Here is a 24,903-nt window from a genome sequence, read left to right on the forward strand (position 1 = left end):
TTACAGTCTAACCAGACACCTAGGTATTTGTAGTTGTCCACATATTCTAAGTCAGAACCGTCCAGAGTAGTGATGCTAGTCGGGCGGGAAGGTGCGGGCAGCAATCAGTTGAAGAGCATGCACTTAGTTTTACTTGCATTTAAAAGCAGCTGGAGAGCACGGAAAGACTGTTGTATGGCGTTGAAGCTTGTTTGGAGGTTTGTTAGCACAGTGTCCAAAGAAGGGCCAGATGTATACAGAATGGTGTCGTCTGGGTAGAGGTGGATCAGAGAATCCCTAGCAGCAAGAGCGACATCATTGACATATACAGAGAAGAGGGTCGGCCCGAGAATTGAGCCCTGTGGCACCCCCATAGAGACTGCCAGAGGTCCGGACTACAGGCCCTCTGATTTGACACACTGAACTCTATCTGAGAAGTAGTTGGTGAACCAGGCGAGGCAGTCATTTGAGAAGCCAAGGCTATTGAGTCTGTCGACAAGAATGCAGGGATTGACAGAGTCGAAAGCCTTGGTCAGGTCGATGAAGAAGGCTGCACAGTACTGTCTTATATCGATGGCAGTTATGATATCGTTTAGGACCTTGAGCGTGGCTGAGGTGCATCCATGACCAGCTCGGAAACCAGATTGCATAACGGAGAAGGTACGGTGGGATTCGAAATGGTCGGTGATCTGTTTATTTACTTGGCTTTCGAAGATTTTAGAAAGGCGGGGCAGAATGGATATAGGTCTATAATAGTTTTGATCTATGATGTCTCCCCTTTTGAAGAGGGGGATGACTGTGGCAGCTTTTCAATCTTTAGGGATCTCAGACGATAGGAAAGAGAGGTTGAATAGTCTAGTAATACGGGTTGCAATCATTTTGGGCGGATCATTTTAGAAAGAGAGGGTCCAGATTGTCTAGCCCAGCCGATTTGTAGGGATCCAGATTTTGCAGCTCTTTCAGAACATCAGCTGTTTGGATTTGGGTGAAGGAGAAGCGGGGGGGAGCGTTTGGGCAAGAAGATGCAGGGGGTGCTGAGGTGTTGGCCGGGGTAGGGGTAGCCAGGTGGAAAGCATGGCCAGTCGTGGAAAAATGCTTATTGAAATGATCGATTATCGTAGATTTGTCAGTGGTGACAGTGTTTCCTATCCTCAGTGCAGTGGGCAGCTGGGAGGAGGTGCTCTTATTCTCCATGGACTTTACAGTGTCCCAAAACTTTGTCGAATTTTTGCTATTTAAAGCAAATTTCTGTTTGAAAAAGCTAGCCTTAGCTTTCCTAACTGACTGAGTATATTAGTTCCTGACTTCCCTGAATAGTTGCATATTGCGGGGGCTATTCGATGCTAATGCAGAACGCCACAGGATGTTTTTGTGCTGGTCAAGGGCAGTCAAGTCTAGGGTGAACCAAGGGCTATATCTGTTCTTAGTTCTACATTTTTTTAATGGGCATGCTTATTTAAGATGGAGAGGAAATCACTTTTGAAGAGCAACCAGGCATCCTCTACTGAAGGGATGAGGTCAATATCCTTTCAGGATACCCAGGCCAGGTCGATTAGAAAGGCCTGCTCGCTGAATTGTTTTAGGGAGCATTTGACAGTGATGAGGGTTGGTCGCTTGACCACAGACCCATTACGGATGCAGGCAATGAGGCAGTGATCGTAGAGATCCTGGTTGAAGACAGCAGAGGTGTATTTAGAGGGCAAGTTGGTCAGGATGATATCTAAGAGGGTGCCCATGGTTACGGATTTTGGGTTGTACCTGTTAGGTTCCTTGATAGTTTAGAGTGTAGGACTGCCGGAGTGTTAAGAAAGTCCCAGTTTAGGTCACCTAACAGTATGAACTCTGAAGATAAATGGGGGGCGATCAATTCACATATGGTGTCCAGGGCACAGCTGGGGGCTGAAGGGGGTCTATAACAAGCGGCAACGGTGAGAGACTTGTTTCTGGAAAGGTGGATTTTTTAAAGAAGCTCGAATTGTTTGGGCACAGACCTGGATAGTATGACAGAACTCTGCAGGCTGTCTCCGCAGTAGATTGCAACTCCGCCCCCTTTGTCAGTTCTATCTTGTCGGAAATTGTTATAGTTAGGGATGGAAATTTCAGGATTTTTGGTGGCCTTCCTAAACCAGGATTCAGACATGGCTAGAACATCTGAGTGAGCTAAAGCAGTGAATAAATCAAACTTTGGGAGGAGGCTTCTTGTGTTAACATGCATGAAACCAATGCTTTTACGGTTACAGAAGTCAACAAATGAGAGCGCCTGGGGAACCTGACACTGAGTTGATTAGCTTCCAGAACATGGTAGGGTTGTTTAGGTTCTCTGTGACTGAATTTAGATAGACATCTGATTTCGACTTCCTGATCAATCCTGTGCATTTGTTCCTTAGTGCTCTGAAGGAGGCCCAGTCAACATGAGCATTTGTTTGTCTAGCTTGACCCCAAGAGACATTTCTCTTTCTAATGAATTCTGCCAAGTTATCTGAAAACCAGGGATTGTCCCTTCCACTGATTCTACATTTCTTCACAGGGGCATGCTTATCACAAATGGACACAAATTTCATATAAAAATAATCCCAGGCAGTCTCAACATCGGGATTCAGACTTACCCTGACAATATTATGGTACAGATCATGAAAGAACGCTTGCTCATCAAATTGTCAAAAATGTTTGTCAAACGGGTTTGGCTTTGGTCATTTTTGTATTTCTAACAGAAGCAATTGCATAGTGATCATATAGACAGATGTGTGCCTTTCCAAATCATGTCCAATCAATTGAATTTACCACAGGTGGACTCCAATCAAGTTGTAGAAACATCTCAAGGATGATCAACGGAAACAGGATGCCCCTCAGCTCAATTTCCAGTCTCACAGCAAAGGGTCTGAATACTTATGTAAATAAGGTATGTTATTTATTTGTAATAAATGTGCAATTGTTTTTTAAATAACAGTTTTTGCTTTGTCATTATGAGGTATTGTGTGTAGATTGATAAGGGGAAAAATGTATTTAATACATTTTAGAATAAGGCTGTAACGTAACAAAATGTGGAAAAAGTCTGAATGCACTGTATGTACTCACACTCAAGAGCTAGACGTGGAAAGAGAGAAAATATCAGTATTACTCTGTGCTGTAAGGTCTTTCCTCAACCTCTGTGTCAGTCTGTCTGCATCTGTCCATCTAGGATGTGATACTTGGAAATAATGGACCCCGTCAGGTTTAAATGTTGTCTTAACATCTACCCCAGTTCTCTACCATCTCCTTGCCGACCCACCTCCCTGACTTCCCAGTCTGTGCTCCGTACCCCTACCACATCCTATGTCTTACCCTGTGGCCCCCTCTGGTCTTCCCCCATGCCAGGCAGCAGGAGGACAGCCAGGCCCTTCCTAGGTTTCCCTGCCAGCCGGCCAGGCCAGCCAGCGCAGGGGCCTGGTGCTCCTGGACGTGCCAGGCAGGGCTACAGATGTGCTGCCAGCTTTGCCAGGGGTCACCTTGGAGTGGCCCGTGGCAGCTTTTCCCCCGGCTGCAGCTGGTTCCCAGCTTAATCCGCCATGGGGGGAGGAGAGAGGCCAGCCAGTCCTCTGGATCTCTGAGAGTCAACCTCCACTTTTACAGCCACCACTTCACCCTCTGCCTTTCTCACTCCCATTTAGCACTGTTCTGAGATCAGTGTGAGGAGCAGCTACAGGGACATTCTCCATGGCTCTGCTCACTCTGAGTTTAGAGTAAAAAAAAGAACACTGCCCCCCCGTGAGAACTTCCTGTCTTTGTGTGAGGAGAGGGGTGGGGGATTTGGGGGTGAGATTGACCTCTGCAGATGCCCCGCCAGCTGCTCGCCCTCCCCTGGGTTCAGGGAGTCCGCGGCTCCCCCTGTTGGAGGAGTGTGGAACATGGGTGACCGGCTCAGCGGGGTCAGCAGGTGTCCCTGGCTGGACAGCCATAAGTAATGGGGTCCTGCGCCTGCACAGGCAGCGCTCTGAATCAACTTAATTAGATGGGCGGAATGGGGGGGTGAAAGGCTGGACACGGGACAAAACGGAGCAGGAGTTTTACACACGCAGATAAAAAGGGTGATCATTCTACATTTTGCGTTTATGGGGAATTAGCTGACCCTGCATGGGTTGGGATGCTGAGAAACTCCTCCGAGAATATCTGTATTCCCTCCTGATGACTGGGTACAGTTTAGACTGTTGAGAGGAGAAGCTTAACCTGCAGGGTTTTACAGAATTGATAATGGCAGCGGTCAGACACTGCAAAAAAATAAACAAGAAGTTATCCTGTCATCACCTGCCAGTTCAACTCCAGATGTAAAAACACTCTTCTGACCTTGTTGTTCAGATACTTCACCAATGGGTGAGAGGAGTGAGGACATTCATGGCAGGAAGGGTTGCATGAGTGGCGCTTCCATGATCTCTGGTAAATAAGCCAACTCTGTGTTGCCATGCGACGCATTGGGAAGGGTGTCACTAGTTGTTAGGGAGGGTCTCTTCTCTTTTCCTTGTTTTAACCGGATTTCTGACATCTGTCCGCTCCTGCTGCTGTCCTCTGCGTGTCCCTGCAGCGTGGCCACCCAGCCACAGAACTGTCAAAGCTCCAAATCACCTCTCCGCATTAGTTTACCTAATCCAGCCCCACCCTTTTAAATGAACTAAGTAGCAATCTTGATTTTATTTGCTGGAATGGCTAGCTCATTTGTTTAATTGTTGGTGGACTATTCTGGTAATCAGCGTTATTGGTTTTAAAGTCTTAGTGGGTCAGGATATACACAGGGATGCATTAGCAATCATTAAAAAAACAGACCAGTGGCTTAGTCTGGTGTGATGAAGAAACTGAGAAGGATTAAAAATGATCAACAATTATTGAGATGAAACCATTACGTATTATCATGTTTAGATGAGAGATCTCTCCTTTACACGCACACGCACATGCACACGCACACACACACACACACACACACACACACACACACACACACACACACACACACACACACACACACACACACACACACACACACACACACACACACACACACACACACACACACACACGTTAATCTTGAGCTTAATCAGCTGTGCACCCCACAGATACAGTTCATAACTCTCTGTATGAATTGAGTCTGGGGACAAAAAGAGAGGATTACCTCCTTCACATGACAGTTAGTGAGCAGGTCTTATAGCAGGGCAACACTGGGGACGAACAGAGAGGATTACCTCCTTCCTATGACAGTTAGTGAGCGGGTCTTATAGCAGGGCAACACTGGGGACGAACAGAGAGGATTACCTCCTTCACATGACAGTTAGTGAGCAGGTCTTATAGCAGGGCAACACTGGGGACGAACAGAGAGGATTACCTCCTTCACATGACAGTTAGTGAGCAGGTCTTATAGCAGGGCAACATTGGGGACGAACAGAGAGGATTACCTCCTTCCTATGACAGTTAGTGAGCAGGTCTTATCGCAGGGCAACACTGGGGACGAACAGAGAGGATTACCTCCTTCACATGACAGTTAGTGAGCAGGTCTTACACCCTCCATCCTAAACCCCTTACAGCAGGGCAGATAGTCATGGTGGAGGAAGATGGAGAGAGAAGTGTCAAAAGTGAATAAACACTGTTAAGGATCCAGTTACGCCAACAAACCATCTTTCCCTCAGTCATCACCAAACACCCCCCTACCTACCTCCCTTTTACTGGAGAGACTGACACCTTTTTTGGCAGCAAAGTGGCGGGTAGCTAGAGACCAAGAAGCGAGCTATGGAGAGAAAATTATCACTTTTCAGCACGTACACACACACCTCCTCCAAATACCAGATGGCGTTTCTGGAATCCATTTCCATTTTTTCGTGGCTATTACAAAAGGAAAACTCCCAAAAGAACGCACACCTCTACAAATCAATACCACTTCTTCACAAATAGTAAATATAGATTAACAAAGACATTAAAAGCTATTTTACAGCTTACTAAACTCCGTAAACAAACAAACATTTCTGGTTGGAACCAGGGAAACAGCCAGGGTTGGAAAGCCGAGCATTACCAAACTGTGAGGAAGACCGCATATGCAGGAGCCAGTGTCCATGATTGTTTGATATTGTGCCTTGAGTGGCACAGAGCCATGGCAGAGGGAAAAACAATCCCCACTTTGTTTAGCACCACTCCCCTCAGGTTTACAGAGAGATGAGGGAAAGAGAGGGAGGGGGGCAGAAATAGAGAGAGAGAGATGAGGGAAAGAGAGGGAGGGGGGCAGAAATAGAGAGAGAGAGACGTAGAGAGAGGCAGTCTAAGTCCCTGCTGAGTGAGACACCGTTCACATACGCCTTCCCACGCTACCACAGTGCGCTGCCCACCACTAAACACCCAGGAACTATGGTAGAGCAAACAAGCTACTTTAGTGTGGCTGTGTTTCCACTCATACACCTGCCACTCAGCTAAACTCCAATGCACTGGGGGATAATGAAAGTAGCCCATCGACAGTAAGAATGTGAACATTTCTGTATGCTAACAAGTCACAAACTGACTCCAGCATGAATCCCCCAGTGTGGAAATCACAGTGGGTCAGTTACTGATATCTGTCTGTCTCAGTCTCGGGTCTATAATGGAGCATGTTCTTCTACTCCCATTGTTTCCTCCCCTCACCCCCCAGCAAGACAAGCCCCCGACAATCCAAGCCTCGAAAAACGGCACCAGAGTGGCCCAAAGAGCCAGCTGTCTTGGCCAGTAGCCATCGTTCTCTGGGGAGGGACAGAGAGGGAGATGGGGATAGGGAGAGGAGGACAGAGAGGGAGATGAGGATAGAGAGAGGAGGACAGAGAGGGAGATGGGGAGAGAGCGAGAGAGAGGAGGACAGAGAGGGAGATGGGGAGAGAGAGAGGAGGACAGAGAGGGAGATGGGGATAGAGAGGGAGATGGGGAGAGAGCGAGAGAGAGAGGAGGACAGAGAGGGAGATGGGGATAGAGAAAGAGAATAGGGGAGGACAGAGAGGGAGATGGGGAGCGAGAGAGAGAGAGAGAGAGAGAGGAGGACAGAGAGGGAGATGGGGATAGAGAGGGAGACGGGGAGAGAGAGGGAGTTAGGGAGAGATCAGGACAGAGAGGAGGACAGAGAGGGGGATAGAGAGAGAGAGAGAGAGAGAGAGAGAGAGAGAGAGAGAGAGAGAGAAGAGGTGAGGACAGAGAGGGTGATGGGATAGAGAGAGAGAGAAGAGGGGAGGACAGAGGGAGATGGGGATAGAGAGAGAGAGGGAGAGAGAGAGAGAGAAGAGGGGGTGACAGAGAGGGAGTGACAGAGAGGGAGATTGGGATAGAGAAAGAGAGAGAGAGAGAGGGAGAGAGAGAGAAGAGGGGGAGACAGAGAGGAAGATTGGGATAGAGAGAGAAGAGGAGGAAAGATGGTGATAGAGAGAGAAGAAGACATTTGTCTGAATAAAATAACATTATTCAGACACATACGACTAATAACCTAAAAGAAATGACAAAATAAACATTTAGATCAAATCAGGCAAGAATGGTTTGTTGTTTTTCAATTTAAAATAGCCTGGACTGAATCCCAAACGTGTCATCCTCAGTTCTTGTCTATTTTCACACACAGACTCGACCCAAAGCTGAGTTTCTCCTTCCTGCTCCTCTCCTGTTCACAACATCACCAGGTGCCAAATGAGAGCCCTCCACTAAGCCTCATTAACATTCATCTGCACCCAAGAACATCGTCACATGCAGATGGCCATTGGGGCTGTGAATTGCCTGAGACTGACTACTCATTAATATTACCATAAATAATCATCATCTAAATGTAGCAAAAGAAGAAGTACTGTGGAACGTCTGAGGGAACTATTCCAAGTCTCCTATGGTCTTTCTCCTCAGATATAACATTGCAACAAAAAGAAAGCAAAAACACCCCACGGCATGTTTTTGTGCCTAAGACACGAGATATGAACGGATATTACGGCCTTTTGCTTAAGTCATTCAGAATGTTCCACTACAATATTGCAAAAAGAAGCCGTAGCTCCTAAACCCCCTTCCATCCTAAACCCCTCCCATCCTAAACCTCCTCCATCCTAAACCCCCTCCATCCTAAACCCCCTCCATCCTAAACCCCTTACCTCCTCCATCCTAAACCCGTTCCATCCTAAACCCCTCCATTCTAAACCCACTCCATCCTAAACCCCTTACCTCCTCCATCCTAACCCCCTCCATCCTAAACCCCCTCCATCCTAAACCTCCTCCATCCTAACCCCCTCCATCCTAAACCCCTTCCATCCTAAACCCCTTCCATCCTAAACCTACTCCATCCTAACCCCTCCATCCTAACCCCCCATCCTAAACCCCCCTTCCATCCTAAACATCCATCCTAAACCTCCTCCATCCTAAACCTCCTCCATCCTAAACCCCTCCATCCTAAACCCCTCTATCCTAAACCCCCTCCATCCTAAACCCCGCCCATCCTAACCCCCTCCATTCTAAACCCCTCCATGCTAAACCCCTCCATCCTAAACCCCTCCATGCTAAACCCCTCCATGCTAAACCTCCTCCATCCTAAACCCCTTCCTACCTAAACCCCTCCATCCTAAACCCCCTCCATCCTAAACCTCCTCCATCCTAACCCCCTCCATCCTAAACCCCTCCATCCTAAACCCCCTCCATCCTAAACCCTTACCTCCTCCATCCTAAACCCCTTCCATCCTAAACCCCTTCCATCCTAAACCTACTCCATCCTAACCCCCTCCATCCTAACCCCCATCCTAAACCCCTTACCTCCTCCATCCTAAACCCCTTCCATCCTAAACATCCATCCTAAACCTCCTCCATCCTAAACCTCCTCCATCCTAAACCCCCTCATCCTAAACCCCCTCTATCCTAAACCCCCTCCATCCTAAACCCCGCCCATCCTAACCCCCTCCATTCTAAACCCCCTCCATGCTAAACCCCTCCATGCTAAACCCCCTCCATCCTAAACCCCTCCATGCTAAACCCCTCCATCCTAAACCTCCTCCATCCTAAACCCCTTCCTACCTAAACCCCCTCCATCCTAAACCCCTCCATCCTAAACCCCTCCATTCTATACCCCCTCCATGCTAACCCCCTCCATCCTAAACCCCCTCCATTCTAAACCCCCTCAATCCTAAACCCCCTCAATCCTAAATCCTCCATCCTAAACCTCCTCCATCCTAAACCCCTTCCTACCTAAACCCCCTCCATCCTAAACCCCCTCCATTCTAAACCCCCTCCATCCTAAACCCCCTCCATGCTAACCCCCTCCATCCTAAACCCCCTCCATCCTAAACCTCCTCCATCCTAAACCTCCTCCATCCTAAACCCCCTCCATCCTAAACCTCCTCCATCCTAAACCCCCTCCATCCTAAACCCCCTCCATGCTAAACCCCTCCATCCTAAACCCCTCCATCCTAAACCTCCTCCATCCTAACCCCTTCCATCCTAAACCCCCTCCACCATAAACCCCATCCATTCAAAGGAAATACAACTCCTCAACGTGCACATACCACTGGTAGAACAACAAAGATAAGCTAATTTCACCAAGACCTGAAATGATACCACACAGTGTATGGTGTATCTACAGTATAGTGGATCTACAGTGTGTATCTACAGTATAGTGGATCTACAGTGTGTATCTACAGTATAATGGATCTACAGTGTGTATCTACAGTATAGTGTATCTACAGTATAGTGTATCTACAGTGTGTATCTACAGTGTAGTGGATCTACAGTGTGTATCTACAGTGTAGTGTATCTACAGTGTGTATCTACAGTGTAGTGGATCTACAGTGTGTATGTACAGTATAGTGTATCTACAGTGTGTATCTACAGTATAGTGTATCTACAGTGTGTATCTACAGTATAGTGTATCTACAGTGTGTATCTACAGTGTAGTGGATCTACAGTGTGTATCTACAGTGTAGTGTATCTACAGTGTGTATCTACAGTGTAGTGTATCTACAGTGTGTATCTACAGTGTAGTGTATCTACAGTGTGTATCTACAGTATAGTGTATCTACAGTGTGTATCTACAGTGTAGTGGATCTACAGTGTGTATCTACAGTATAGTGGATCTACAGTGTGTATCTACAGTATAGTGGATCTACAGTGTGTATCTACAGTGTAGTGTATCTACAGTGTGTATCTACAGTGTAGTGTATCTACAGTGTGTATCTACAGTGTAGTGGATCTACAGTGTGTATCTACAGTGTGTATCTACAGTGTAGTGGATCTACAGTGTGTATCTACAGTGTAGTGGATCTACAGTGTGTATCTACAGTGTAGTGGATCTACAGTGTGTATCTGCAGTGTAGTGGATCTACAGTGTGTATCTACAGTGTAGTGGATCTACAGTGTGTATCTACAGTATAGTGGATCTACAGTGTGTATCTACAGTGTACAGTGTAGTGGATCTACAGTGTGTATCTACAGTGTGTATCTACAGTGTGTATCTACAGTATAGTGGATCTACAGTGTGTATCTACAGTGTAGTGGATCTACAGTGTGTATCTACAGTGTAGTGGATCTACAGTGTGTATCTACATTGTAGTGGATCTACAGTGTGTATCTACAGTGTGTATCTACAGTGTGTATCTACAGTGTAGTGGATCTACAGTGTGTATCTACAGTGTAGTGGATCTACAGTGTGTATCTACAGTGTAGTGGATCTACAGTGTGTATCTGCAGTGTAGTGGATCTACAGTGTGTATCTACAGTGTAGTGGATCTACAGTGTGTATCTACAGTAGTGGATCTACAGTGTGTATCTACAGTGTGTATCTACAGTGTAGTGGATCTACAGTGTGTATCTACAGTGTAGTGGATCTACAGTGTGTATCTACAGTATAGTGATCTACAGTGTGTATCTACAGTGTGTATCTACAGTGTAGTGGATCTACAGTGTGTATCTACAGTGTAGTGGATCTACAGTGTGTATCTACAGTGTGTATCTACAGTGTGTATCTACAGTGTAGTGGATCTACAGTGTGTATCTACAGTGTAGTGGATCTACAGTGTGTATCTACAGTGTAGTGGATCTACAGTGTGTATCTACAGTGTAGTGGATCTACAGTGTGTATCTACAGTGTAGTGTATCTACAGTGTGTATCTACAGTGTAGTGTATCTACAGTGTGTATCTACAGTGTAGTGTATCTACAGTGTGTATCTACAGTGTAGTGTATCTACAGTGTGTATCTACAGTGTAGTGTATCTACAGTGTGTATCTACAGTGTAGTGGATCTACAGTGTGTATCTACAGTGTAGTGGATCTACAGTGTGTATCTACAGTGTAGTGGATCTACAGTGTGTATCTACAGTGTAGTGGATCTACAGTGTGTATCTACAGTGTAGTGGATCTACAGTGTGTATCTACAGTGTAGTGGATCTACAGTGTGTATCTACAGTGTAGTGGATCTACAGTGTGTATCTACAGTATAGTGGATCTACAGTGTGTATCTACAGTGTAGTGGATCTACAGTGTGTATCTACATTGTAGTGGATCTACAGTGTGTATCTACAGTGTGTATCTACAGTGTGTATCTACAGTGTAGTGGATCTACAGTGTGTATCTACAGTGTAGTGGATCTACAGTGTGTATCTACAGTGTATCTACTACAGTGTGTATCTACAGTGTGTATCTACAGTGTAGTGGATCTACAGTGTGTATCTACAGTGTAGTGGATCTACAGTGTGTATCTACAGTGTAGTGGATCTACAGTGTGTATCTACAGTGTAGTGGATCTACAGTGTGTATCTACAGTGTAGTGGATCTACAGTGTGTATCTACAGTGTAGTGGATCTACAGTGTGTATCTACAGTGTAGTGGATCTACAGTGTGTATCTACAGTGTGTATCTACAGTGTGTATCTACAGTATAGTGGATCTACAGTGTGTATCTACAGTGTAGTGGATCTACAGTGTGTATCTACAGTGTATATCTACAGTGTAGTGTATCTACATTATATTTGCAACAATATATAACGGCAACAAAAGTAAACAGTTGTCGCTCAGTCTGAATTTTGAAAAAACAATAAGGGAAGTTTCCATTAAATATCATAGACATGTCCCATCCTAGAGGACAAAGGACTAACACCATTAGTCATGTTTCTGTGGTCATAAGGTCAGAGGATCCCAGGTCGTTGGTACAGACCCAGCTGACAGCCTGACGCACTAGGAGCTAGTACACACTGTGCAACACCGGTGGGCGCACACACACACACACACACACACACACACACACACACACACACACACACACACACACACACACACACACACACACACACACACACACACACACACACACACTACTATGAACCAGTAGACACTTACCTCCCAAGCTGTAGGGCCTATGGTGTACAGCTGCTCAGGCAGACACAGAGAGACAGAGAGCGAGAGAGACAGAGAAAGCGAGCGAAAGAGAAAGAGACAGAGAGAGATAGAGAGGAGAGAGACAGAGAAACAGAGAGAGAGAGAGCAAGCAAGCATGCAGTGTTCAACCAAGTGTTCAGGAAGTTCAAGCAGACAATTTTAATCCTCCAATTTCCTCCTCTCTAATCACGTCTCGCTAGTCCATGGCAGAGACCAAATTGGAAACATCTTCCGCACAATATGACACTAACACTGTAACTCCAACACACGGGCAACACACTAGTAGCAGGAATGTGGCCCAAACATTCTGAAGTTTTCATGTCCTTTTGTGACGGTTACATGGTGGAACGGTAGATTAGCGTGACAAATTGAGACGCTAAAATGATGAAAACTGATTATCGACCACTGAGTGTGTGGAGCAAAGCAACATGGACGTTAATCTATTTTGTCAATGGAGCATAAAGCCGACATTTAAAACCTCAAACTGGTTCACTTCTGCAACAATGCTGAAGTCCTTTCGTCAACTATGAGACGCAGTCACAACCAATGTGGACACATTATCTTTTTTTTTTATCTACCAGAGACAAATCAAATCACAATCTACACAATCTACAATCGTTTGGGCAGATTTGGACTTAACCTTAATCTGGGTGCCAGGTCATCAGATAAACGTGAGGGCTGGCTAATGAACATGACCTCGCACGGAATACGAAGGCAACAAGGGAGCACAATGCCGCTGAATCGTTACAGACACAAAGCCCTGATTCATCAAGTTGACCAATCAGGGTTTGAACCTTGTTGCTCCAAGAGAGCAATTCAATTGAATAATTTGATTCCTGAATAAACAACTGCAATTAGACAATAAAATCATCAACACCAATTATGAAAAACATCTACTGACATAAGTACTCAACAGAGTTGATGTTCTTCGGGGCAGATTGTTGTTTTTTCACTCCAAACTACAATGACAGCCAGTGCTTGTGTCACACCCTGACCATAGTTTACTTTGTATGTTTCTATGTTTTGGTTGGTCAGGGTGTGAGCTAAGTGGGCATTCTATGTTACATGTCTAGTTTGTCTATTTCTATGTCTGGCCTGATATGGTTCTCAATCAGAGGCAGGTGTTAGTCATTGTCTCTGATTGGGAACCATATTTAGGTAGCCTGGGTTTCACTGTGTGTTTGTGGGTGATTGTTCCTCTGTATTTGCACCAGATAGGACTGTTTCGGTTTTCACGTTCTCATTATTTTGGTAGTTTTTCATGTATAGGTTTTCCTTTATTAAATTAACATGAATCATCACAATGCTGCATTTTGGTCCGACTCTCCTTCACCACAAGAGAACCGTTACAGAATCACCCACCTTAACAGGACCAAGCGGCATGGTAACAGGCAACAACAGCAGCAGGAGCAGCGTGACAAGAATTTCTGGACTTGGGAGGAAATCCTCGACGGGAGAGGACCCTGGGCTAAACCAGGGGAGTGTAGCCGCCCCAAGGTGCAGCAAGAGAAGGAATGGACATGGGAGGACGAACTGGACGGTGAAGGACCCTGGGCTCAGCCTGGAGAATATCGCCGCCCCAAAGAAGAACTGGAGGCGGCAAAAGCTGAGAGGCGCAGGTATGAGGAGGTAGCACGGCGAAGCGGATGGAAGCCCGAGAGTCAGCCCCAAAAATTTCTTGGGGGGGAGCTCACAGGGAGCATGGCGATGCTAGGTAGGAGACCTGCGCCAACTTCCTGTGGTTACCGGGGGGCTAGAGAGACCGGGCAGGCACCGTGTTATGCAGTGGTGCGCACGGTGTCCCCAGTGGGGGTGCATAGCCCGGTGCGGTATATTCCAGCTCCGCGTGTCGGCCGGGCTAGATTGAGCGTCGAGCCAAATGCCATGAAGCCGGCTCTACGCATCTGGTCCCCAGTGCGTCTCCTTGGGCCGGCTTACATGGCACCAGCCTTGCGCACGGTGTCCCCGGTTCGCCTGCATAGCCCAGTGTGGGCTATTCCACCTTGCCGCACTGGCAGAGCGACTGGGAGTATTCAACCAGGTAAGGTTGGGCAGGCTCGGTGCTCAAGAGCTCCAGTGCGCCTGCACGGTCCGGTCTATCCAGGACCACCTCCACACCCCAGCCCTCCGGTAGCAGCTCCCCGCACCAGGCTTCCTGTGCGTGTCCTCAGCCCAGTACCACCAGTGCCAGAACCACGCATCAGGCCTACAGTGCGCCTCGCCTCTCCAGCGCTGCCAGAGCCTTCCTCCTCTCCTGCGCTGCTGGAGTCTCCCGCCTGTTTAGCGCTGCCAGAGCCTTCCGCCTCTACAGCGTTGCCAGAGTCTCCTGCCTGTTTGGAGCAGCCAGAGCTGCCAGTCGGCATGGAGCAGCCAGAGCTGCCAGTCTTCATGGAACAGCCAGAGCTGTCAGTCTTCATGGAGCTGCCAGTCTGCAAGGAGCTGCCAGTCTGCATGGAGCAGCCAGAGCTGTCAGTCTGCATGGAGCAGCCAGAGCCGCCAGTCTGCATGGAGCAGCCAGAGCCGCCAGTCTGCATGGAGCAGCCAGAGCCGCCAGTCTGCATGGAGCAGCCAGAGCCGCCAGTCAGCATGGAGCAGCCAGAGCCGCCAGTCAGCATGGAGCAGCCAGAGCCGTCAGTCTGCCAGGATCTGCCAGTCAGCCAGACTCTTCCAGATCCGCCAGTCAGCCAGACTCTTCCAGATCCGCCAGTCAGCCAGACTCTTCCAGATCCGCCAGACTCTTCCAGATCCGCCAGTCAGCCAGACTCTTCCAGATCTGCCAGGATCCGCCAGTCAGCCAGACTCTTCCAGATCCGCCAGTCAGCCAGACTCTTCCAGATCCGCCAGACTCTTCCAGATCCGCCAGTCAGCCAGACTCTTCCAGATCTGCCAGTCAGCCAGACTCTTCTAGATCTGTCAGTCGGCCAGACTCTTCTAGATCTGTCAGTCGGCCAGACTCTTCTAGATCTGCCAGTCTGCCAGACTCTTCTAGATCCGCCAGTCTGCCAGACTCTTCCAGATCCACCAGTCTGCCAGACTCTTCCAGATCCGCCAGACTCTTCCAGATCCGCCAGTCAGCCAGGATCTGCCAGAGCCTTCCTCCTCTGCTGTGCTGCCGGAGTCTGAAGAGCCCCTCTGTCCCGAGCTGCCCCTCTGTCCCGTGTTATTAAGTAGGGTTGCCGTGGCTAGGAGGTCACGGAAGCGGACAAGGTGGGGGACTAAGACTACGGTGAAGTGGGGGCCACGTCCAGCACCAGAGCCGCCACCGCGGACAGATGCCCACCCAGACCCTCCCCGATAGGTTCAGGTTTTGCAGCCGGAGTCCGCACCTTGGGGGGGGGGGGTACTGTCACACCCTGACCATAGTTTACTTTGTATGTTTCTATGTTTTGGTTGGTCAGGGTGTGAGTGTTTGCACCAGATAGGACTGTTTTGGTTTTCACATTTTCATTATTTTGGTAGTTTTTCATGTATAGGTTTTCCTTTATTAAATTAACATGCTGCATTTTGGTCCGACTCTCCTTCACCACAAGAGAACCGTTACAGCTTGACTGAAATCGGTACCGGTGCTGTTTATATTTAGGTGCAGAAACTCCCCAATACTTTTGAGCTAATAATCTATAAGAGGTGCAGAAACTCCACAATACTTTTGAGCTAATATACTAGAAGAGGTGCAAAAACTCTCCAATACTTTGAGCTTATATACTAGAAGAGGTGCAGAAACTCCACAATACTTTGAGCTTATATACTAGAAGAGGTGCAGAAACTCCCCAATACTTTGAGCTAATATACTAGAAGAGGTGCAGAAACTCGAGCAGTAGAACATTTGAGATGACGGTACTCCGCTCCGGTGATCTCCTGCCAAAATCAAGCCCTAGTTGAAGCAGGGTTAGGGAGGGCGTTGGGGGTAGTGTTAAATATCTGTATGGTAATTATTTTATACCCTCACGCCATACCCCCTCCCTCTCTTTCTCCGACACTGGCTCTCACATTCATATGCCCACTAACACTTAACAGTAGGAACGGATACTGTACACACGCGCACGGTGCACATTTGCCTGATGGGGAGGGGGGGGTGTCTACTCACTAACAAGTGGATTATAGGAGCGACACTTGTAGTGCAGTTGAAATCTCATTATCCCCTCCGGTGGTGGAATATGACATGAGCACATTGTTAACGGGCTGCTGGGTCGCAGCCCCCAGAGCCCAGGCATAAGCAGGGTTATTTACAGTGGCGACTGGATACCTTTAAAACATACAGAGAGACCTGACACAGCCACTGCACGGGAGCCCCAGCCCCCCGCCACCTCTCAAAAGACTAAACGATGAGTAACACTTTAAATATAGGGTACATGGAAAATAGAAAAATATCCACCCACATGTCAGAAAGAGGTGATACTTTGACGCCTGCTACTGGTGCTTGAAAATCGGAAAAAAATTGTGGACTATTTTTTTATAATTTGAAACAGGAACGGTTACTCAATAAATGTCAAGGTAGAGAAACTTGCTAATTACAAAAATGCAAATAGACCGTTGCGTGAAGTATGAGGAAAGATGAACGCAAGCAAGGTAGGTAGAAAAGTAGGCACACAGAAGGGTAAGTGCACAGACTACAAAAGATAGCAAACCTACAGTGCAGCTCGATCACAACTGACTAAAGCCAGGGAGCACTCAATGCTGATGTGTATTTCAACTGCTCATCATGAAAGCCCATTTCTGCAAAAATTTTGCAATGATAAAATTCATGAAGTATAAATTAATCTACAAGATGGTCCACTAAAATAGGATGTCGTAACTTTTATTTTGGGAAATGCATTTCAAATAAACAAGCTGTACAAGATGTTTTTTGTTTTTTTAATGTACGCGTTAAAATCGGTGAATCTTTTTTTGATTTCACCCGTTATTTAACTAGGCAAGTCAGTTAAGAACCAATTCTTACTTACAATGACAGCCAAACTCTTCCCTAACACAGACGATTCTGGGCCAAACCCTCCCCTAACCCAGACGATTCTGGGCCAAAACCTCCCCTAACCTGGACGATTCTGGGCCAAACCCTTCCCTAACCCAGACGATTCTGGGCCAAACCCTCCCCTAACCCAGACGATTCTGGGCCAAACCCTCCCCTAACCCAGACGATTCTGGGCCAAACACTACCCTAACCCGGACGATTCTGGGCCAATTGTGCACCGTCCTATGGGATGCCCAATCACAGCCGATTGTGATTCAGCATGGAATCAAACCAGGGTCTGTAGTGACAGTCTAGCACTGAGATGCAGTGCCTTAGACTGCTGCGCCACTCATCATGCTAGTGTAGTCATTTAAAAATAAGTGGAGAATGGTTTCTATATCCCCTGTATTTAACGGGACGGTGACAAATGTGTAGAAAACCCAGCAATACCAGAGGTAAAATGCTCCCTAAAATGTGTAGAAAACCCAGCAATACCAGAGGTAAAATGCTCCCTAGAATGTGTTGAAACCACAGCCATACCAGAGGTAAAATGCTCCCTAGAATGTGTAGAAAACCCAGCCATACCAGAGGTAAAATGCTCCCTAGAATGTGTAGAAAACCCAGCCATACCAGAGGTAAAATACTCCCTAGAATGTGTAGAAATCACAGCAAAACCAGAGGTAAAATGCTCCCTAGAATGTGTAGAAACCACAGCCACACCAGAGGTAAAATGCTCCCTAGAATGAACAGTAAATAATATAGAACAGCTCACACAAAACATACAGCAGATGATGTGGTAACTGCCAGATAACTGACAAAGCTAGAAAACAAAGCTCAATTCATTACTAATAGGGAAAGAATATACTGTTTAGTATGACACTTCTTTCTTAATAACGTTTTAGAAAATGTGGACTTTTCAACAATAAACATTTAAAAACTCTGACCAATCTGTCAAGATATATTTACAATGAGGGTTGCGTCCTTTCAATTACAAGGCATGTTTTTGCAATGGTAATAATGTGGCGAAGCTTGAAGCAATTCTATATGTATATAATTCTATATGTATGTAATTCTATATGTATATAATTCTATATATTTGAATTATTCTGAAGAACACAGGAACTGATAATGGTAGGGCTGTCTTCAATAAAATATGAATGCCAAATAGAAAACATTTCAGCTCAAATAAAAATGTACGAATTCCACATTTAAAGAAATCAAATGTGGAGTGTACTGACAGGAGTCACTATCTGTGCTAATCTGAAGTAACTACTAGAACTGTCCTTTTGAAATGAAGCATATAATCCTCTTTCCGCTGTAAGCCAATTTAACCTCCAGTGAAATTAAAGTGAATGGGAGCACATGGAATGTCATCAATGGTAATTAACAAAAACAGCCTCCACCAAACAGTGTAAAATATCCCCATAATAACCATGTCATTGTAAGTATATTACTTAATAATAGGAACATAATCAATTTGAATAAAGTTAATCTCGGTTTCCTGGGTCGAACAGCTATATTGCATATAACATTTCTCATTTTTAAGGCAATGTTTTTGTATGGCCACAAGATAGTGATTTTGCCAACTAGGTTACTAAAAAACAGAACATTTCAAATGTTGTTGTGTATAAACCTTTTTTAATAGAAACCTAGAAATTAAATTCCAATCTGAGCAAATAAAGAATGAATTGCAATATCATTAAACATTCACTTAATAAGCAGCACTGACAGTACATTGTGTTTTATAGAATTACACCGTCAAAACATCCATTTATTTATTGTACAGAAGACAACAGATTCAGCACCAGCTTATCTATTGACAAATGTCTATTGACTATGATAACTAAATGAATTTAAAAGCTCTTCAGTAATTCCACTGCTTTACACACAATACAGAGTTATTACAGTGTATAAGTACAGTTCACAAAATCTCCTTGACAATCCACAGTGCAAGGCTGGGATACACATTTCATTCAGAAATAGATATACAACTACCATATCTCACGAGGCAACTTTTTAAAAAAATGAAAGAACACTTACAAGAGACCAACTGAAAGCTACATGCTCTTTTAGAAGGATAAACGTTTAAAAAGTATCAAAAGATTGCTCAAAAAAATCAAGTCAACTCAGTCCATTGACTGGACAACATTTCCGCACACCCAGTCTTCAGCCCCATGGTCCCAAAGAGAGATAGAGGGAGAGGGCAACAGACAGTGAGGAATGCCCACACACCACTACCCCCCCTGCCATACAAAAACAAAACCACCACTGTACCACCACCAGCCATCTCGTTCCCCTCTGTAACATGTCCCCTCTGTAGCAAAGGTCTAAAAACATTTACTCTGTTACTCATAAGGACAAGGACAGGCAGAGTAAAGTTACTGTTTCTCTCCTTCAGCCCCTCATCAATTCCCTACACACAGGCATGAAGCCTGCTGCCTGCCACTGTGGCCAAGGTGGCCTGGGTGAGGGGAGAAGGGGGTGAGAGAGAGAGAGAGAGAGAGAGAGAGAGAGAGACAGGGGCCAACGGATTGGAATTCTGAAGTTCATGGTCTCCTTACAGAGGAATAATACAGCCATTGTCTCCTGGGAATACAACTATCTTCTTTTATTCAAGCTGGCAAGGAACCTGCCGTTGAGAAAAGGACCAGTGCTCACCATCACACTCCCCTTACAAAAAATAATTAAAACAATAACGCTGGCAATAATTAAGATAATAGTAATATAATGATGCCAAGGCTAACGAGTCATCCCTTAATGAACATAGGGCGCTGGGAGTTTCAAAGCCCTTTTATCCAGCCGACTGAACTCATTTGTATCTGCTAGCCTCAATAGACTATTGTGAATCCCCCTGCCCCTCTACATCTCTCAGCAGTCTACAAACTCCACTTGTCTTGTTTTCTCCGTCTAGTTTAACCTCTCCCCATCGCTGCTGGAGCAACAAGGATGTCAAAGGTTGTCTGGCCTCTATGACCACAACAAGCAAGTTAATCTGCCCCGGCACTGGGTCCGGCTCATGGGGGCTTTTTTCCCCTTCTGTGTGCTTTAATTGCTGGCGCGGCGTCAGAGCTCAGGAGTGGAGTGCGATGCTCCACACACTCGGCTTGGCTGCAGGCAGCCGGAGCACCACGCAAAAAAACAACTTGCTGCCTCAGTGTAAACCAGAGGTCTGACAGAAACGGTCCCTTTTTGTTTCTTGTTTTAACGCCATCACTGAACCTTCCTCGATTAGATGAGACAAGCGGACGTTGGTTTACTTATGGCAAGGACTGACTGCTCGGTGCACTGCAGAAAAGTTGGAATGAATGTCAGCAGATGAATTGTTGTTTGTGAAAAAGTGAGAATATTTCATCTACAAATGGGTATTTATTTTCCTGAAGCCAAACTAATGTTCTATAAAACAGGACACTGTAAAAGAACACATAAGTACATCGCTGGCAGGACAATATTTCAGATTTGACATCCTGAATTGAGACGACAAGAAAAAAAACAAAAAGGGACCTGAGTCTCAAGGCTCCTACAGAGAGAAGACTGTGACATTGACAAGACACAAAAACAAACAATACAGTCATTAAAAATCCACTCAATGTGAAGTTTCAAAATGGAGTTTCAAAAAAAGACGCAGAAAACATCTTTGTTTTTTTTAAAGGCTCTAAAGAAGAGGTGGGGAATGAGTTTTTTAAGAAGAAAAAGGGGGAAAAGAAGGGAGGAAGAAGAAAAAAAAACAGCTTTGGTTGCTGCCAACTTACCATCCACCAAGTCCTGGCTGAGATGTCGTAGCAGAGCTGCCATTTGATGGAGCCTTCCGTGGTTTTGCCTGCCATTACACTGTCAGCAAGTTCCATCTGATGCTAGCGCACTCACCGGAGATAAGACGCCTAATTGAGAAAACATTCGCACTGGCATGTTGGGAAACATGTAGCCTGCTCCATACCATATGGAATCATGGGTAAAAAAAATTTAAAAAAAATCTTGACAATGAACCAATCTCAAGCAGACCCCGTGGCAAGGTGAGTGGCAGTCATCTGCTCAGAGAGCGCGCCGTCTTTAGAAAATACACCAGAATGATGAGCCTTTTTTCCACATCACTGAGTGCCTGGGGTCCTTTTTTTCTCCCTCTTTAATTAGGGCTTGTTCTTCATCATCATCATCACCACTAGCCCGTTGACTTAGGTCTGCACAAGTTCTTATATTTTCCTGACTTTCTGCTCTCTTTTTTTTGGGAGGAGTGGAGAGATTTAATAGGACAGAGTCAGGTAGAGAGAGAGTGAGGGCAGTGGGCTGAAGCGCTACAGGCTATTAGGCTGACATTTCTGCTGGACAGATGGAACTGCTTAAAGACTATCATGCAATGTTTTTTCACCCCCCTACCCTCTCCGGCAAAATGTCTATCTTTTAGCAAAGGATCCACAAAAGCCCTTACACAAAAAAATGGACACCGGGTGGTCACTTTTACTGACTGCCTTACTTGACACTCTGGTAATATATTTTTCTATGTAGACAAATTCTGGACATTATGTAGAGGAATTCAAGGCTGTGTGTAGCAATGCTGTCCAGAAGACATTTCACGCCTTTTAAAATTGTATTGAGGATAAGTAAGTTACCAAACTACTTTACTTTGAGTGTAAAGTTTTTCAAAGTATTTCAAATGGTGCACTTTGAACTTTAAAAAAAAAATATTTTGAGTATGTTTAGGCTACAGTAGATATTCTGTATTTATATTTTTGATGTTTAAACTGACAACCTGTACTTGACTACCTCACTTTATTATTGCCCATATTCACCATTGCATGCAGTACAATCAGTTCACCAAGTTAGATGACTTTCTCTGGTAGTTTCCTTTAACAACTCCTATCTTCTGGTATGTGTTTCATTAGTGTATTGCTGATAAAGTCCCAAAATGTTTTCCAAGTCAGCAATCAAGTTTCAAGATGCATAACTTTCAAAATACAGAAATACAGCCGGTATGACGCAAAACGCATCCTCATCATATGATGCAAAACGCATCCTAATCATATGACGCAAAACGCATCCTCATCATTTGACGCAAAACGCATCCTCATCATATGATGCAAAACGCATCCTAATCATATGACGCAAAACGCATCCTCATCATATGACGCAAAACGCATCCTCATCATATGACGCAAAACGCATCCTCATCATATGACGCAAAACGCATCCTCATCATATGACGCAAAACGCATCCTCATCATATGACGCAAAACGCATCCTCATCATATGATGCAAAACGCATCCTCATCATATGATGCAAAACGCATCATATCGGCTGTATTTCTGTATTTTGAAAGTTACATATATCTTGATAACTTGATTGCTGACATGCAAAACATTTTTGAGACTATATCAACAATGGACTAATGAAACAAGTACCAAAAGATAGCTTTTGTGTGGAATTTTCCTTTAAGTACATTGAGCAGGGCTGGAGGGCTATAAGAGGTGATGCCCGGCCAGTGCTCTCTGAAGCTCAAGTTCCTCGTCAGGGGGAATACCTGAACCAGGGGAGGGAGGAGGAGACAGAGCGCCCATCAAACAGTTCTCCCATTGTAGCATAGCGGCTATGGAATTTGATTCAGCCAGAGATATGGCAAGCGCTTTGGGGAGGGGAGTAGAAATGCACAGGTACACTGAAGACCAAAGGCCCCGCTGATGGGTTTGGAGGTAGGTCATCTTAAATTTCACTTGTGAACTCTTTTTTACTTTCTAGCACACTTTGTTCCCCGATAAAATATGAGAAGATGTTCCCTTTCTCAGAATGGCTGAGATACAAACACTATAAGTATGAATCTGAGAATCTGATTCAACCTTATAAATTTGAATTCTTTAAAAAAGTATCTTATTAAATAAAAGTGTGTAGTCTCGGATGAAGAAATCACAACAATAAAGTGAGGCAACAATCTAAATATTCACGTGCAACATGTTATCTCAATAAACATTTGACTTTCAGAGACCTTGTTCTCGGACTACTTTCACCATCAATTAGAATTGTTTTATTTTGTTTTACTCTTTTTAAGGATCAGTTCAGTTTAATACACTTTCTGGACATCAGTGCAGTTTCTATTATTAAAAGTCAAGAGGAAAGAATAATTGTTTATATCATCTCAATTAAAGGAATCACTACTATTTTTATTTGACATAGCTGACCTTGGTTGGCAATGTAAGTCATTTTTCTGTTACATTTAGTATGGATGAAGGTTTGCAAAGACCAGAACTGTGGGAAGTTCAGGATTGGTTATGTGTGTTTCTGTGCGTGTTCGTGTGAGAGAGATTGGGGATAGAAGCTGTGTCACACGGCGAACGAGGGGCCGTTTAATGTACACCAGGTTAGCAGCGGCCAGAGAGCCTCTACAGTCTGCACTATCACCACATACAATGCAAATTACAAGGCACAAATTATTAGTCTGCAGCACATATTTACACAAAGTCTTTCAGGCCTGTGTCACAATAATGAATCAATTAACCCCCCCCCCACCACCACCACCAAAAAAAAGAAATCTAAAGATTCTATGTGTAGGTTTGATAAAAGTTGATATTACATTAAGAATACGACCACATGGACATTAAGTTGCTATATGGTTGCTACTGACGATTGTCACCGGGGTGAATAAATGTGACATGTTATCAAATGGTATGCATGATATGTGCTAAAATTACATTCTAAAATGTTATATGCAGATGGTAATTACAGTTCAATTGGAATGTTACATAATGCAATATTGATTAAAAGCAAAAAATATAATAATAAAATGTCTACCATTAAGAGCTGTTCTTCAATATGAGCAACTATGATTTCCCATTAAAAACTGGCGAACGAAGTAAACTTTTTCAAAACATTTGAGCATATTAAAACAATGCTACAGAAAGAAAACAGCCAGTCAACTCTATAAACTAGCCAGTAGAAAACAGCCAGTCAACTCTATAAACTAGCCAGTAGAAAACAGCCAGTCAACTCTATAAACTGGCCAGTAGAAAACAGCCAGTCAACTCTATAAACTGGCCAGTAGAAAACAGCCAGTCAACTCTATAAACGGGCCAGTAGGAAACAGCCAGTCAACTCTATAAACTAGCCAGTAGAAAGCTTTCAGTCAACTCTATAAACTGGCCAGTAGAAAGCAGTCAGTCAACTCTGTAAACGGGCCAGTAGAAAACAGCCAGTCAACTCTATAAACTGGCCAGTAGAAAGCAGTCAGTCAACTCTATAAACTGGCCAGTAGAAAGCAGTCAGTCAACTCTATAAACTGGCCAGTAGAAAGCAGTCAGTCAACTCTATATACTGGCCAGTAGAAAGCAGCCAGTCAACTCTATTTACTGGCCAGTAGAAAGCAGTCAGTCAACTCTATAAACTGGCCAGTAGAAAGCAGTCAGTCAACTCTATAAACTCAACTCTGTAAACGGGCCAGTAGAAAACAGCCAGTCAACTCTATAAACTGGCCAGTAGAAAGCAGTCAGTCAACTCTATAAACTGGCCAGTAGAAAGCAGTCAGTCAACTCTATAAACTGGCCAGTAGAGAGCAGTCAGTCAACTCTATAAACTGGCCAGTAGAAAGCAACTCTATAAACGGGCCAGTAGAAAGCAGTCAGTCAACTCTATAAACTGGCCAGTAGAA

The 24,903-nt window shown here is 45.0% G+C and overlaps 1 protein-coding gene across 1 annotated transcript in view; it reads right to left on the bottom strand.

Moving 5' to 3' along the window:
- LOC112252062 (nuclear factor 1 A-type) overlaps positions 1 to 21,585 on the bottom strand; it is a 357,068-nt gene extending 335,483 nt beyond the window's left edge. The window contains exon 1 of the mRNA XM_042322993.1: positions 21,025 to 21,585. Within this exon, the coding sequence (XP_042178927.1) occupies positions 21,025 to 21,120 (96 nt within the window). The 5' untranslated portion in view covers positions 21,121 to 21,585. The remainder of the gene's footprint in view (positions 1 to 21,024) is intronic.
- Positions 21,586 to 24,903: the final 3,318 nt, after the last annotated feature.

Source organism: Oncorhynchus tshawytscha, linkage group LG06, assembly GCF_018296145.1.
Source record: "Oncorhynchus tshawytscha isolate Ot180627B linkage group LG06, Otsh_v2.0, whole genome shotgun sequence".
Taxonomy (NCBI): domain Eukaryota; kingdom Metazoa; phylum Chordata; class Actinopteri; order Salmoniformes; family Salmonidae; genus Oncorhynchus; species Oncorhynchus tshawytscha.